Source organism: Podarcis melisellensis (genome assembly GCF_964234715.1).
Source record: "Podarcis melisellensis genome assembly, chromosome: 8".
Taxonomy (NCBI): Eukaryota; Metazoa; Chordata; class Lepidosauria; order Squamata; family Lacertidae; genus Podarcis; species Podarcis melisellensis.
In genome coordinates this window covers 87,560,822-87,576,932 of record NC_138540.1, presented here as the reverse complement: position 1 = coordinate 87,576,932, position 16,111 = coordinate 87,560,822, and the positions used below count along the sequence as shown (strand labels likewise).

Here is a 16,111-nt window from a genome sequence, read left to right as displayed (position 1 = left end):
AAGGGCCCACAAGGGTTATCTAGTGCGACCCCTTGCAATGAGGGAATATCTTTCCCCACGTAGGGTTCTAACCCACGACCCGGAGTTTCGCACTCTATCAATTGGTGCTCTCCTTCCTGGGACAGGAGCAGAGAGTGCTTGGAGGGGGGCATGGGGGCCACATTCGCTTCTGGGGGCCGCATGTGAATGGTAGGCAGGGCCAAATGGACAAAAGCAACACCTGTGGATTTTCTACCTTGCCTGGTAGGCTAGGTTCTCTACATGCGCTTACATCATCTCAGCAGGGCTGGCGGGGGGGGGGGGAGGGCGGCTAAGGAGAGGTCCAAAGGCCAGTCAGAGAGCTGTGTCTGGCCCTCGGGGGTGAGGGGCATCTTGGACCACCACTAGCCCTGCTCTGAACATCTCTGGTTCCAGGCATCCTTCGGGAACCAAGTGTCTTGGTTCCTTCGCTTTGAAAATGTTAGAGTTTTAGAGTCGGGGGGCACCCCAGAGGTCATCTAGCCCAACCCGCTTCCCAGGCAGAGACCTGCCTCTCCTCTCCCTCTCTTACCCTACTCTCTCGCGTTCCCCACAGCTCTGGCCTCAAAGCACATGGACCTGAAGCAGTTGGAACTGGACACGGCGGTGGCCAAAGTGGACGAGCTCTCCAAGCAACTGGAGTCCCTCTGGACAGAGAACCCAGCCCAGCCTCTCGGGCAGCTCAAGGTGCGGAGGCAGCAAAGGAGACTCTCGTGGGGGGGGCGGCCGGACCTGGAACCGGCATCCATCCAATAAACATTAGATGATCCCCAGGGCTAGCTGGCTAAATTAGTCTTATTTGGGCCGGTGAGGAGACCAGGGGAGAATTAGCTGTGGGATCCCAGAGCAGGTAATCTTCTTAAAAAGGGGAGAAGGAAGGAAGGAAGGGGAATAAAAGATCAGGCTAAGTTCAGGTTGAAAGCCAGGCAGAATAGCTCTGTCTTACAGGCCTGGCAGAAGGAGGTTAAATCCTGCATGGCCCTGGTCTCGTGGGACAGAGCATTCCACCAGGTCGGAGCCATCACTGAGAAGGCCCTGGCCCTGGTGGAGGATAATCTGACTTCCTTAGAGCCCGGGACCTCTAAACTACGATTATTCATGGACCTTAAGGTCCTCTGCAAAGCCGAGTGATAGCTTGCGATTGCATGATAGAATTAATGCATCAAAATAATTTTTGCTAGTACTTCATTTCATGAATATTACAACAAAATACAGCAGCCTCTTCTGAATGCTCTTGCAAGTATCTTCAAGAGAAGCCAGTTGTTGGGGAATTGGAGGTGGGGGGACACCAAACAGGGTCCCCACAAGCAGCCTTGTGGGGCGAGGTTGCTTGTCAACCAAATCCCACAACCCTGGCCTGTGGCTGCCAGCTCTTATTTTACCAGACCTGGTGGGGGAGACGTTGTTGAGTCACCCTCCAATGTCCTTTCTCTGTTCCTGGCAGGCTATGGAGAGATTCAGCACCAGCCCCTCCCACGAGCTGCTGGGCAGGATGAGTCCCATCGCCCCCTCCCCTCTGCCCCTCTTCCCCCGCAAGAGCCTGTCGTCGGAGACCACGGAGAGTGCCCACTACTCCTTTGGGGAAGCGGCGCCGGGATTCGCACACAGCTCCACGTACAGCTCGCCATCCCCCAGCCAGCTCCTTGCACCCAGATCCCCGCTGGGCCGCCCCACCTCTCCGCGGCCGTCCCTCTTCCTCCAGCCAGAGGTGGACCGGGCACTGCCGCCCCCCAGGCCCAAGGTGCTGCCTGTACCCTACGAGACGTCGCCCAGCCCCACGGCCTCTCCCCGCTCCCTCCGGCCCAGCGTCTCCCTGGAGCGCCAGTATGACTACAAGACCTATGGCGGGACGCTGGGCCGAGCCAGCTCCCCACGGATGCCCACAGAAGGAGCTGCGCCCCAGTCCTTCTTCCCGGACCGGGTGCCGTCGCCACGGCCGCCTCTGCCGCCACCGTATGAGAGCCATAGCCTGTACCCGTCGCCACCCAGCACTTTTGCACCTTTCCGGTCTCAAGGTAAAGGTCGGGCGAGGACTGTGGGGGGCACTTTTGAGGTGGGGGTGGGACTGCTAGCCTTTGGGTCATGAGCCCATCAGTTTCGTCAAGTTGATGAAACAGAATTACAGTGGTACCTCAGGTGACTTAAGCTTCAGGTTACATATGGTTCTGGTTACAGACTCCGCTAACCCAGAAATAGTGCTTCAGGTTAAGAACTTTGCTTCAGGATGAGAACAGAAATCGGGCTCCGGTGGTGCAGCGGCAGCAGGAGGCCCCATTAGCTAAAGTGGGGCTTTAGGTTAGGTACAGTTTCAGGTTAAGTACGGACCTCCGGAACAAATTAAGTACTTAACCCAAGGTACCACTGTAATTGGATTTTGGATAATTGTGCAATTTGAATTCTGTTGTGTTATCAGCCTTGGTGGGTCATGAAATTGCTTTCTGAATGTGGCTTCTTTATATTATAGGGTGGGTTCTGTCAACAGCCCTGAGACCTCTGGGTATAGGGCAGTATATAGATGATATTATTATTATTATTATTATTATTATTATTATTATTATTATTATTATTATTATTATTTATACCCAGCCCACCTGGCTGGGATTCCCCAGCCACTCTGGGCGGCTTCCAACAGAATATTAAAATACAGTAATGCATCAAACATTAAAAGCTTCCCTAAACAGGGCTGCCTTCAGATGTCTTCTAAAAATCTTGTAGTTGTTTTTCTCTTTGACATCTGGTGGGAGGGCGTTCCACAGGGCAGGTGCCACCACCAAGAAGGCCCTCTGCCTGGTTCCCTGTAACTTGGCTTCTCTCAGTGAGGGAACTGCCAGAAGGCCCTCGGCGCTGGACCTCGGTGTCCAGGCTGAACGATGGAGGTGGAGACACTCCTTCAGGTATAATAATAATAATAATAATAATAATAATAATAATAATAATATTAGGGGGCACTGGGGATGAGCTCAAGGGGACAATGGCTTGAAAAGCTTTGGAAACAGCTGGGCTGGAAGGTCAGGAAAGACGGGGTGAGCCAGAGGTTCTGGGTCAAGGGATGGCAACGGCGTATCCCCGAGAAAGGTCCTCTGGTGGATCTCTGAAGATCTCCCTCTCTGCAGATGACCTTGTGATCCGGAGGAGGGTGCAGAAAGGGTGGAACGAATCCGACCTGGACGTGGCGTATGAAAAGAAGGCGGCCCACCCAGTTGGTTATGAGCGTGAGTGTCGGCCGGGGTCTCTGGAGGGCGGAGAGGAAGAGACGTCTTGATGTGTCAGTGGGCGGGCAGGCGGGAGGCACGGGGGGGGGCAAGGAAAGGGCTTCACCCCCGGGCATCATGATGCAGAAGCCACGCTGCTGGGGCATCCGCAGGACCAGATTAAGACCTTTAGAGGCCCCCACATATATATCTAATTCAAAATATAGGCAATAATAAACTGTCAAATAAAATTTTAATTTTTGAGATTCAATAGAACTTACAGTAGGGACGCGGGTGGCGCTGTGGGTTAAACCACAGAGCCTAGGACTTGCCGATCAGAAGGTCGGAGGTTTGAATCCCTGCAACGGGGTGAGTTCCCGTTGCTCGGTCCCTGCTCTTGCCCACCTAGCAGTTCAAAAGCACGTCAAAGTGCAAGTAGATAAATAGGTACCACTCCAGCGGGAAGGTAAATGGCGTTTCCGTTGCGCTGCTCTGGTTTGCCAGAAGCGGCTTAGTCATGCTGGCCACATGACCCGGAAGCTGTACGCCGACTCCCTCGGCCAATAAAGCAAGATGTGCGCCGCAACCCCAGAGTCGGTCACGACTGGACCTAATGGTCAGGGGTCTCTTTACCTTTACCAAACATAATGCTATGGGATGCAGGTGGCGCTGTGGGTTAAACCACAGAGCCTAGGACTTGCCGATCAGAAGGTTGGCAGTTTGAATCCCCGTGACGGGGTGAGCTCCCGTTGCTCGGTCCCTGCTCCTGCCAACCTAGCAATTCAAACGCACGTCAAAGTGCAAGTAGATAAATAGGTACCGCTCCGGTGGGAAGGTAAATGGCGTTTCCGTGTGCTGCTCTGGTTTGCCAGAAGCAGCTTAGTCATGCTGGCCACATGACCTGGAAGCTGTACGCCGGCTCCCTCGGCCAATAAAGCGAGATGAGCGCCGCAACCCCAGTGTCAGCCACGACTGAACCTAATGGTCAGGGGTCCCTTTACCTTTACCTTTTTAAAACTTACAGTAAGGTGGAAAACAATGCCTAGAACCCACGTACCTACAGGACCGCCTCTCCTGGTATGCCCCGCAGAGGACCTTAAGGTCCACAAAATACAACATTTTGGAGGTCCCAAGTCGCAAGGTGATTAGATTGGTCTCAACTAGGGCCAGGGCCTTTTCAGTACTGGCCCCGACTTGGTGGAACGCTCTGTCACAAGAGACTAGGGCCCTGCAGGACTTGACATCTTTCCGCAGAGCCTGCAAGACGGAGCTGTTCCGCCTGGCCTTTGGTTTGGACTCAGTCTGACCCTTATGTTTCCCTCCCCTTATGGTTTTGATCTATGGGCTACTTTTAAAATGAGGCTGCATTTTAAATTGTATTTTAACCTGTATTTTAAATTGTCCCCCCCCCCCACATTATGTTTTTATTGTAATTTTACTGGTGTTGGCCGCCCTGAGCCCGGCTCTGGCCTGGGAGGGCGGGGTATAAATATATTATTATTATTATTATTATTATTATTATTATTATTATTATTATTATTACTTCCATTTTCTTTATATTTGAAAAACATTTCTCCTACTTTTTCTCATTGCAATGTCTTTTGGTCAGATCCTCAAAGCCAATCTCGCATGACACATCTCCTCCTATACTTGCCTTGTCGCATTAGTTGTTTTGCTGGGGTTTCTAATAGACTTCAGCTGAGAAAAGGAATGCTCAGCTGAGCCATTTCTGGCCGTTAATGGTAAAAATCTGGCAATGGGATATTTCTATGGTTGCCTCCCTTCTTTCCTCGATGCCCTAAGTAAGTGCTTATTTTGCTTAATGGTTTATCCAGCACTGGGCGCCCCGTCCCCAATCAGTCTCTCTTTTTCCACCCCCCATTTAGGAGGAGACACCCACATGGGGCTCCGCCAGAGCCCGGCAGGCGTCCCGCTGTCTCCATGGAGGGAATCAAGTTTAGACGGGGGTATCGGGCCAAGCAAGGTAGGTTTGGGCCTGCGCGGCTCCCCTTTGGGTCTGTGGCATAGCTGTCAACTTACAGATTTGAAAATAAGGGACCAGCAGCCTCGAAAATAAGGGATCAGCAGCCAAAATAAGGGATTTTAGTCAATCAGCAGCCAAACAAAGCCTCAAGCGGTGGTTCCCACAGCGCAGCAACCCGGCAAAGGGGATGCAGCAAGGAAAACCACCGTCGCCTCTCTGCTGGGAAGCGCTGAGCAAAGGCGAGTCCCCAGGCAACGCGGTCGATTTGATTGGCACAAGGCATGCAAGCTCCACCCCCCAGTTGTTCTTAGACTCCTTATTGGGCGAGCAACGCAGCCAAGCAACACAGTTGGAGCCTCCCTCCTCCCTGGCCAGCAGGGAGGGAGGGAGAGGAGCTGCTTCCTTTGAAACCCGGGAAATTTAAGGGACATCATCAATAAGGGACAGCAGCGGGACACGGCGCTGGAATAAGGGACTTTCCCGCCAAATAAGGGACGGTTGACAGCTATGGTCTGTGGGGTTTACTCATTTCACGGATATCCCACCTTTTTTTCCTTTCTTGTTCTCCTCCTCATTTAATTCTCCACGACCACCCTGCGAGGTAGGTTAGGCTGGCCCAAGGTCACCCAGGGAGCTTCATGGCCGAGGGGGAATTCAAACCCTGGTCTCTCCCAGGTCCTAGTCCAGCGCTCTAACCACTACACGACACTACCTCTCAAGGAAGACTTTCCAGGGGAGGGTGCTCATTGGGGAACCCTGCGACAAATGGCAGGTTGAAATCACGGGCGGTGGTGACAAATTAAAGTAAGGGGAGGGGATACGGATTTACGAAAAATGTAATAGCTAGATATTTGTTCAAATCCTTCTTGCAGGTTTCCCTGGGCATTTGGTTGGTCACCGTGAGAACAGGAGGCTGGACTAGATTATGTTTTTATGGAAGTCCGTGCTCAGTAGAGCATTGTGAAAATAAGTGTGTATAAGATTGTGGAAGTTCATTGTAGTTTTTTGTTTGGTTTTTGTTAAAGAAAAATCAATAAAAAAGCATTTTTTAAAAAATAGATTACCGTATTTTTCGCCCCATAGGGTGCACCTAGGGTTTTTTTGGGGGGGGAATAAAGAAAAGAATTTTATTTCCCCCCCCCCCACCAGGCGCGGGGCTGGGGCAGGGGAAGCCCGAGCTTCCCCCAACCCCAGCCCCCAGAACAGGCTGCCATCCGCAAGCCTAGGGAGCCCGGCGGGAAGTCGCACCGGGCTCCCAAGGCTTGCGGATAGCTTCCTGAAGCCTGGAGAGCGAGAGGGGTCAGTGTGCACCGACCCCTCTCACTCTCCAGGCTTCAGCGAAAGCCTGCATTTGCCCCATAGGACACACATTTCCCCTTCATTTTTGGAGGGGAAAAAGTGCGTCCTTTGGGCGAAAAATACGGTATGTTTTTATGGAACCTCCAGGTCCAGGGGCAGTCTATCTAGGTTCTTAGGGGCACTTGGCTACTTCAAAAACAGGGACTTACATGGGCCGTGGGGTGTCTCACTTCTCTTTGCTTCCTTTCCCCTAGGAGGAGCATTATGGGATGCACAGCGCCACCTTGCCCAGGAATTACAAGGTCTCCCCGCTTGCCAGCGAGCGCCGCCCAGACACCTCCTTCCGCCGCTCCCTCCCCAGCAACCCGACGGGAACCCTGCCCCGCAACTGGCAGCCCATCTCCCGCATCCCCATGCCGCCCCCGAACCCGCAGGGCAGCCTCCCCAAGCGCCACAAACCCCTGCCGCTCTCCATGATCTTCCGGCTGCAGAACGCCTTCTGGGAGTACGGGGCAGCTGGACAGAAGTTCCCCCTTCCCCAGGGGCCCCCGGGCTCCTCGCTTTTCCTCCGCTCCCTCCACAAGCAGCTGATGCAGCCCACTCTGCCCCAGAGCCAGCACCACCTGCGCATGTCCTCGCTCGGGAGCGAAGGTAAGCGTCACGCGACAGCGAAAGAGGCTAATAGTATTCTTGGCTGCATCAACTCTCTTCTGTCTCTCTCTTCATGTAGCGTTACAAAAGCAAGGAAGGATAGGACCCTGATTAATAAAATACACACGAGGCTTGACCAGCAAGACTCTGGGACGAGTGCCAATAATAAACCTCCTGTCCACCCCTCGGTCCAGGTCGTTTTATTCACAAAAGAACTTTTTACACAGTGTTCGCAAGAACCAATCAGATTTCCTCTGAGCATTTCAAAAAACCCCACGTGGGACAAAGTCAGATCAGAAGAAATTCTTTTAACTACAAAGAAACTATTTCCTACTTGAGCATCCATATGTGTTGTTGTTGTTTAGTCATTTAGTTGTGTCCGACTCTTCATGATCCCCTGGACCAGAGCACGCCAGGCACTCCTGTCTTCCACTGCCTCCCACAGTTTGGTCAAACTCATGCTGGTTGCTTCGAGAAAACTGTCCCACCATCTCGTCCTCTGTCATCCCCTTCTCCTTGTGCATCAGGGTCTTTTCCAGGGAATCTTCTCTTCTCATGAGGTGGCCAAAATATTGGAGCCTCAGGTTCAGGATATGTCCTTCCAGTGAGCACTCAGGGCTGATTTCCTTCAGAATGGAGAGGTTGGATCTTCTTGCAGTCCATGGGACTCTCAAGAGTCTCCTCCAGCACCAGAATTCAAAAGCATCCATTCTTCGGCGATCAGCCTTCTTTATGGTCCAGCTCTCGCTTCCATACATCACTACTGGGAAAACCATAGCTTCAACTATACGGACAATAATAATACCGTAATCCTGTCCACCCCTCAGCCCAGGTCGTTTTATTCACAAAAGAACCTTTTACACAGTGTTCGTAAGAACCAATCAGATTTCCTCTGAGCATTTCAAAAAAAACCACTTGGGACAAAGTCAGATCAGAAGAAATTCTTTTAACTACAAAGAAACTGTTTCCTACTTGAGCATGCATATGTAGTTCAGAGTAAATAAAATAGGAATAAAAGGCGGAATGCATTCAGCAAAACCCCGGAGGTCATAAACAGGAACGGCTAAGGGAGCTGGGCATGTTTAGCCTGGAGAAGAGGAGGTTAAGGGGTGATATGATAGCCATGTTCAAATATATAAAAGGATGTCACATAGAGGAGGGAGAAAGGTTGTTTTCTGCTGCTCCAGAGAAGCGGACACGGAGCAATGGTTCCAAACTACAAGAAAGAAGATTCCACCTAAACATTAGGAAGAACTTCCTGACAGTAAGAGCTGTTTGACAGTGGAATTTGCTGCCCAGGAGTGTGGTGGAGTCTCCTTCTTTGGAGGTCTTTAAGCAGAGGCTTGACAACCATATGTCAGGAGTGCTCTGATGGTGTTTCCTGCTTGGCAGGGGGTTGGACTCGATGGCCCTTGTGGTCTCTTCCAACTCTATGATTCTATTCTATGATTCTATGATTCTAAGAATAAACTGGAGAGGAAGGAATGGCAGTATTTACCATCTCCTTGTGAACTCTTTTCCTGGCCCTTAAGATCTATCTAAAGATTAAACTACATCAAAGCTACCTTCTATCTTTATGACCCAGGATGCCTGATGAAGCAACCGGCAACTGGTCTTGTGTATTTAGAATGCTTATATGTGCTTGTCAGGTGTAGAGAAAGCAAATGGCAGAGGTGCAGAGGCTTGTGGGATTTGATCAGAAATTATTGTCAATGAATCAAACCCAGTCAACGCAATGCTTTCATCGCTGACACAATGGCTTGCTCCATATTTCATAATTCCTCATAGCAATCCCACCTGACCCCCACACTCTGGATATCTGCACCCCTACATCTTCTGCCTTAGTCAGACCACACCTGGAATACTGTGTCCAATTCAGGGCATAGCAATTTAGGAAGGATGTTGACAAGCTGGAAGGTGGGCAGAGGTGGGCAACCAAGATGATCAAGGGTCTGGAAACCAAGCCTGATGAGGAACGGTTGAAGGAGTTGGGTCTGTTTAGCCTGGGAAAGAGGAGACTTGAGAGGAGATAGGAGAGCCATCTTCACGTATCTGAAGGGCTGCCCCATGGAGGATGGAGAAAGCTCGTTTTCCGCCGCTCTAGAGAGAAGGACCCGAACCAATGAATTGAAGTTACAGTGGTACCTCTGGTTGCAAACGGAATCCGTTCCAGAGCCCTGTTCGCAACATGAGCAGAACGCAACCTACGTCTGCTCGTGAGCGGGTCGCGATTTGCCGCTTCTGCGCATGCGCGTGACGTCATTTTGAGCGTCTGTGCGAGCAGCAAAACCCGGAAGTAACCCGTTCTGTTACTTCCGGGTCGCTGTGAGATGTATCCTGAAAGAACATAACCTGAACCGAAAGTAACAAGAGGTATGACCGTACAGTGGAACCTCGGTTTTCGAACATAATCCATTCTGGAAGACCGTTCGACTTCCAAAATGTTCAAAAACAAAAAAATAAAAGTGGAAGCCACAATACAATAGGGAAACTCAAAACGGAATCTGTGCGGAAGCTTCTGAGAATCGTTCGAAAACCGAAGCTGTTACTTCCGGTTTTTGGCGTTCGGGTTCCAAAACGTTCGCCAACGGAGATGTTCGAAAACCGAGGTTCCCCTGTATGAGAAAGGAGATTCTGACAAAACATCAGGAATAACTTTCTGAACGGAAGAGCCGTTTGGCAGTAGAACGGCCTCCCTTGGGAGCTTGTAGACTCTCCCTCCTTGGAGGTTTTTAAGCAGAGGTTGGACGGCCATCTGTCACGGATGTTTTCGCTGAGATTCCTGCATTGCAGCGGGTTGGACTGGATGACCCCAGGGGTCCCTTCCGACGCCGCAACTCCAGCATTCGTTTTCCAGGAAGCGCTCCCTTCCCTAGGAACGGCATCCCCGGTGGTGACCCCTCTCTTCTTTCTCTTCCAGGGAATGGTGTCGCCAAAGCGGCCAGCCCCCCGTCCGAGCCTGTCCGCATCGTCCCCATCGTCTTGACCGCGGGCGACGCAGAGGCTGAGTTGGAGAACCTCCTTCCAGGAGGGGAGCCGGCCGAAGCGGAAGAGGTCCCCCGGCCTCTGAGCCCCACCCGCCTCCAGCCTCTGCTGCCCCCCGAGGCCCAGAAAGTGCCCGAGTTTGAGGAGGTGGCGCGGGTCCTGGCCGAGATGCCCCGGCCCCTGAAACGCCGTGGATCCATGGAGCAGTGTCCCGGCCCCGTCTTGCCCCCCACCCACAAGAACCAGTACCGCCAGATCATCAGTCGCCTCTTCCACCACCATCCCCGCAAAGAGGACGCTGGCTTGGCCGGAGAAGCATCCCCGCAGGCGGAGCTCTCGCCCATCACCGAGGCCATGGAACAGAAGGCGCCTGGGGCTGTCGTGGCCCCCATTCCAGCAGCCCCCCTGCCACCAATGCCGGCACCCCCCATCCCGCCTCCGCCTCTGCCAGAGAGCCCCGTGAGCTTCAGTCCTTTGCCCAGTCCGGTAGGTCTATTGCAGGGCTGGGGCCGCATTGCCTTGTGGGCAAGCTTCTGGGGTCCGCATATGGGTGGTGGGCAGGGCCGAAAGTGGGTGGGACCAAGGGCTGTAGTATTATCATCATTATTTATGAAATTTCTGAGGCTCAGCAAGATAAACACTTCTTTTAAACTGCTTTTTAATTGTATTTTTTTAAAAAAATGTTTTTAACTGTTTCATGGAGCTATTCGGCTGTTTCTGTTTCTGTTTTGTTGATGTGTTTTGTGTTTTTATATTGTAATTTTACCTTGTGAACCACCCTGAGACCTGTGGGTATAGGGCGGTATATAAATTTAAATAATAATAATAAATGGAGTCAAAGAGACTAAACCAGACCTCGAACCCATTCCCTGGCTGTCCCCGGTACAGTGGTACCTCGCAAGACGAAATTAATTTGTTCTGCGAGTTTTTTCATCTTGCGAATTTTTCGTCTTGCGACGCACGGATTTCCATGGGAAACCTCAAAAAAGGCTCCTCGAAGTCAAGTCGCAACTGCACCTCTTCAAGCAATGCACCCTGGGTATTAACGGTTTTAAGAAAAAGGAAACAAACTTGCAAGACGTTTTCGTCTTGCGAAGCAAGCCCATAGGGAAATTCGTCTTGTGAAGCAACTCAAAAAACGAAAAACTCTTTTGTCTTGCGAGTTTTTCGTCTTACGAGGCATTCGTCTTGCGAGGTACCACTGTAGTTGTGCTGTAGTTATTGACTAGAGAGCGCTCTGCACCTGCTCAGAGGCACTTGTGGCCTTTAAAAAAACAACACGCTGGATGGAGTTTTGGCTTCAAAAGGCAGAGGGAGTGGGGACTGGCTGTGTGTGGGTTGTTGGCCTCCCTGCTGATGGCTGCCTGTCGTCTGCCATTCAACAGGAGAAGCGTTCGGTGCTGCGCAAGGCGTCCTCCCCACGGAAGCGGCTGTCAAAGAGGGCGCGACTCAACCCCCTGGTGCTGCTGCTGGATGCAGCCCTGACCGGCGAGTTGGAAGTCGTGAAGGAAGCCATGAAGGAGGTGAGTTTTTTTTGGGGGGGGGCTTATCTTTGGGGACAACCAAAAATATCAACAACCTCAGATATGCAGATGACACAACATTGACAGTAGGAAGTGAGGAGGAATTAAAGAACCTTTTAGTGAGGGTGAAAGAGGAGAGCGCAAAATATGGTCTGAAGCTCAACATCAAAAAAACGAAGATCGTGGCCACTGGTCCCATCACCTTCTGGCAAATAGAAGGGGAGGAAATGGAGGCAGTGAGAGATTTTACTTTCTTGGGATCCATGATCACTGCAGATGGTGACAGCAGCCACGAAATTAAAAAAACACCTCTTTGTGACCCCCTGGACCAGAGCACGGCAGGCACTCCTGTCTTCCACTGCCTTCCGCAGTTTGGTCAAACTCATGCTGGTAGCTTCGAGAACACTGTCCCACCATCTCGTCCTCTGCTGTCGCCTTCTCCTTGTGCCCTCCATCTTACCCAACCTCAGGGTCTTTTCCAGAGAGTCTTCTCTTCTCATGAGATGGCCAAAGTCTTGGAGCCTCGGCTTCAGGATCTGTCCTTCCAGTGAGCACTCAGGGCTGATTTCCTTCAGAATGGAGAGGTTTGATCTTCTTGCAGTCCATGGGACTCTCAAGAGTCTCCTCCAGACCCATAATTCAAAAGCAGCCATTCTTTGGCCATCAGCCTTCTTGATGGTCCAGCTCTCACTTCCATACATCACTACTGGGAAAACCAGAGCTTGAACTATACGGACTTTTGTTGGCAAGGTGATGTCTCTGCTTTTTAAGATTCTGTCTAGGTTTGCCATCACCTTTCTCCCAAGAAGCAGGCATCTTTTAATTTCGTGTCTGCTGTCACCATCTGCAGTGATCATGGAGCCCAAGAAAGTAAAATCTCTCACTGCCTCCATTTCTTCCCCTTCTATTTGCCAGGAGGTGATGGGACCAGTGGCCACGATCTTAGTTTTTTTGATGTTGAGCTTCAGACCATATTTTGCGCTCTCCTCTTTCACCCTCATTTCCTGTAGCAGGAACCAGCAAGCCACTCCAGTATCCCTGCCAAGAAAACTCCATGGACAAAGACAACAGGCTACCAATCTAGATGGCTTTAAAAGAGGACTGCACAAATTCATGGAGGGCTATTGACGGCTTCTAGCCACAATGGCTGTATTCAGTCTCCTTAGCAGAAGGCAACAATGCATTGCTAGAAACCGCAGGAGGGGAGAGTTACTCTTGTGTTCGAATCCTGATCGCTGGTTTCTCTTTGGGCCTCTGGTCGGACCCTGTGAGAACAGGCCGCTGGACCAGATAGGCCCCTTTTGGCCTGGCCCAACAGCCTCTTCTCAAGTGGCAGGGAGTTCCACAGTTTGCACTGCGTGAAGAAGGATTTTATTTTATCGGTCCTGAATCTTCCAACGTCCTTGAATGTCCACAAGTCCAGGAGAGAGGCAGGGAATCCTTTCCCTTCTTTCTCCTTGGCATGCATCGTTTTATAAACTCATGTTGCTTCTGACACGCCTTTAATTTCTCCACTTTTTCAGTGCCATGTGTAGTTTGATGAGCTTCCATCACATCCCTTCTAGGTCACCTTTTCTCAGACCATAATATATTCACGTGGTTTTTGTCATAGGACTTTTGTGACTCTGATATCTTTTTAATGAATACTGTGGCACCTTGGTTCTCAAACTGAATCGTTTCTGGAAGTCCATTCCAAAACCAAAGCATTCCAAAACCAAGGCACACGTTCCCATAGAAAGTAATGCAAAACGGATCAAACCGTTCCAGATTTTTTAAAATAACCCCTAAAACAGCAATTGAACATGAATTTTACTATTTAACGAGACCATGGATCCATAAAATGAAAGCAATAATCAATGTACTGTACTATAAAATAAATAAGACAGTATTGTAGATAATAAAAATAATAATTTTTTTCTTACTTGCACTGATGATAGTCATTGTTTGGATGGGGGGCTCGTATCCATTTACACAGTCACACAATCAGTCAGTAGCTGAACTGGGTTCCACACAGTCGCAAAAACAAATTAAATGAAAAAGCCTCAAAAACAAAAACACCAAATAAATAGCAAAAACGAAAGCGCCAAACGTAATCCATTCTGGAAGCTCATTTGACTTCCGAAATGTTCGAAAACCAAGGAGCAGCTTCTGATTGGTGCAGGCGCCGCGGAAACAATAGCCGACCGCCGCATTGGATGTTTGGTTTCAGAAAAACATTTGAAAACTGGAAGACTTCTGGGTTTACGGCGTTTGGGAACCAAGGCATTTGAGAACTAAGGCGTTTGAGAACCAAGGTACCACTGTAGCGGTATAGGATTATTATCATAAGTAAAATGAAACCATGGGAGCTGAAGCACACACAAGCACACGGACCCTCCAAAAGTGCATTCTCCTGCTTCTCCCCCCAGCTGAACGACCCGAGTCAGCCCAACGACGAGGGCATCACTGCTCTCCACAATGCCATCTGCGGTGCCAACTACAACATCGTGGACTACCTGATCAACATTGGGGCCAACGTCAACTCCCCGGACAGCCATGGATGGTGAGCTTCTTTTTTTATTTATCCAAAAATCCTCAAAGCAGTTTACTAAAAGAAGCTAAAACAATTAAATTGTTGCTCTTAGGATTCTTGGGTTTTCCTTGTTTTTCATTTTCATTATGCGTTCTGTGTCTTTTAGAGAGCATAATTTTATGTTGTGAACCACCCTTCAGGTATAGGAAGGTGTACATATGTAATAAATAAAATAATAATAGTACAGTGGTACCTCAGGTTAAGTACTTAATTCGTTCTGGAGGTCCGTTTTCAACCTGAAACTGTTCTTAACCTGAAGCACCACTTTAGCTAATGGGGCCTCCTGCTGCCACCGTGCCGCTGGAGCCCGATTTCTGTTCTTATCCTGAAGCAAAGTTCTTAACCTGAAGCACAATTTCTGGGTTAGCGGAGTCTGTAACCTGAAGCGTATGTAACCTGAAGCGTATGTAACCCGAGGTACCACTGTAAAGGTAAATGGACCCCTGACCATTAGGTTCAGTCGTGGCCGACTCTGGGGTTGCGGTGCTCTTCTCGCTCTATGGGCCTAGGGAGCCAGTGTACAGCTTCCGGGTCATGTGGCCAGTATGACTAAGCCACTTCCGGCGAACCAGAGCAGCGCACGAAAACGCCGTTTACCTTCCCGCCAGAGCGGTACCTATTTATCTACTTGCACTTTGACGTGCTTTCGAACTGCTAGGTTGGCAGGAGCAGGGACCGAGCAACAGCAGCTCACCCCGTCGCGGGGATTCGAACTCTTGACCTTCTGATCGGCAAGACCTAGGCTCTGTGGTTTAACCCACAGCGCCACCCGCGTCCTAAAATAATAATAAAAGTTACAATAACAATCGTCTAAAAAGAAAAAATGGCCCAGTTTTCTGAGCAGCCGGGTGGGCTTGTCTAAACAAGGACGTTTCTAGCAAGTGCCGAAAGGGCTTTACAGCAAAGGCGCCTGTCTTATCATGAGGCAGGGAGTTCTGAAGTGTAAGCACTGCCACAGTAAGCCATCTACAAATGCAGAACGGAGAATATGGGGCACCTGGGACAGGGCCAGATCCACCGACCTGAGTGGGTGTTTGTGGGGTGAAGTGATCTCGCAGACAAACCGGTTTGTGTACTAGTTATTAACACCTTCAACCTGGCAGCGAGTGCGGATCTCTGAGCACAGGTGTTCTATCCTGGCAAGCCCTTGGCTTTTGTCAGCAATCGGGCTGCAGCTATTCCCTGGGGGAAGGTAGGAAGTGCAGCTGCAATGCTCCACAGCTTCCTTCTCTCCCTACATTCCCGCCATCCCCCAGGAGGAAGCTGCAGAACCACAGAACTGTAGAGCTGGAAGGGAACCCTAGTGGCCATCTAGTCCAACCCCAGCAATGCAGGAATTGCAGTTAAATTATTATTATTATTATTATTATTATTATTATTATTATTAATACCCCGCCCATCTGGCTGAGTTTCCCCAGCCACTCTGGGCGGCTCCCAATCAAATGTTAAAAACAGTACAGCATTAAATATTAAAAACTTCCCTAAACAGGGCTGCCTTCAGATGTCTTTTAAAGATAGGATAGCTGCTTATTTCCTTCACATCTGAAGGGAGAGCGTTCCACAGGGCGGCAGCCACCACCGAGAAGGCTCTCTGCCTGGTTCCCTGTAACCTCGCTTCTCGCAATGAGGGAACCGCCAGAAGGCCCTCAGAACTGGACCTCAGTGTCCGAGCTGAATGATGGGGGTGGAGACGCTCCTTCAGATATACTGGACCGAGGCCATTTAGGGCTTTAAAGGTCAACACCAACACTTTGAATTGTGCTCGGAAACGTACTGGGAGCCAGTGTAGGTCTTTCACGACTGGTGTTATGTGGTTTCGGCGGCCACTCCCAGTCACCAGTCTAGCTGCCGCATTCTGGATTAATTGCAGTTTCCAGCTCACCTTCAA

The 16,111-nt window shown here is 50.4% G+C and overlaps 1 protein-coding gene and 1 long non-coding RNA gene across 4 annotated transcripts in view; both read left to right on the top strand.

Moving 5' to 3' along the window:
- LOC309376285 overlaps positions 1–16,111 on the top strand; it is an 85,699-nt gene that overhangs the window by 55,604 nt on the left and 13,984 nt on the right. The window lies entirely within an intron of this gene.
- The window catches only part of PPP1R13L (protein phosphatase 1 regulatory subunit 13 like), a gene marked incomplete at its 5' end in the record, with an annotated part of 56,710 nt that overhangs the window by 30,074 nt on the left and 10,525 nt on the right, over positions 1–16,111 (top strand). For all 3 annotated transcript variants that reach the window (XM_081921969.1, XM_081921971.1, XM_081921970.1), the window contains 8 exons: positions 575–705; positions 1,463–2,033; positions 3,132–3,230; positions 5,096–5,193; positions 6,747–7,143; positions 10,064–10,614; positions 11,514–11,651; positions 14,060–14,193. In XM_081921969.1, the coding sequence (XP_081778095.1) occupies positions 575–705; positions 1,463–2,033; positions 3,132–3,230; positions 5,096–5,193; positions 6,747–7,143; positions 10,064–10,614; positions 11,514–11,651; positions 14,060–14,193 (2,119 nt within the window). The remainder of the gene's footprint in view (positions 1–574; positions 706–1,462; positions 2,034–3,131; positions 3,231–5,095; positions 5,194–6,746; positions 7,144–10,063; positions 10,615–11,513; positions 11,652–14,059; positions 14,194–16,111) is intronic.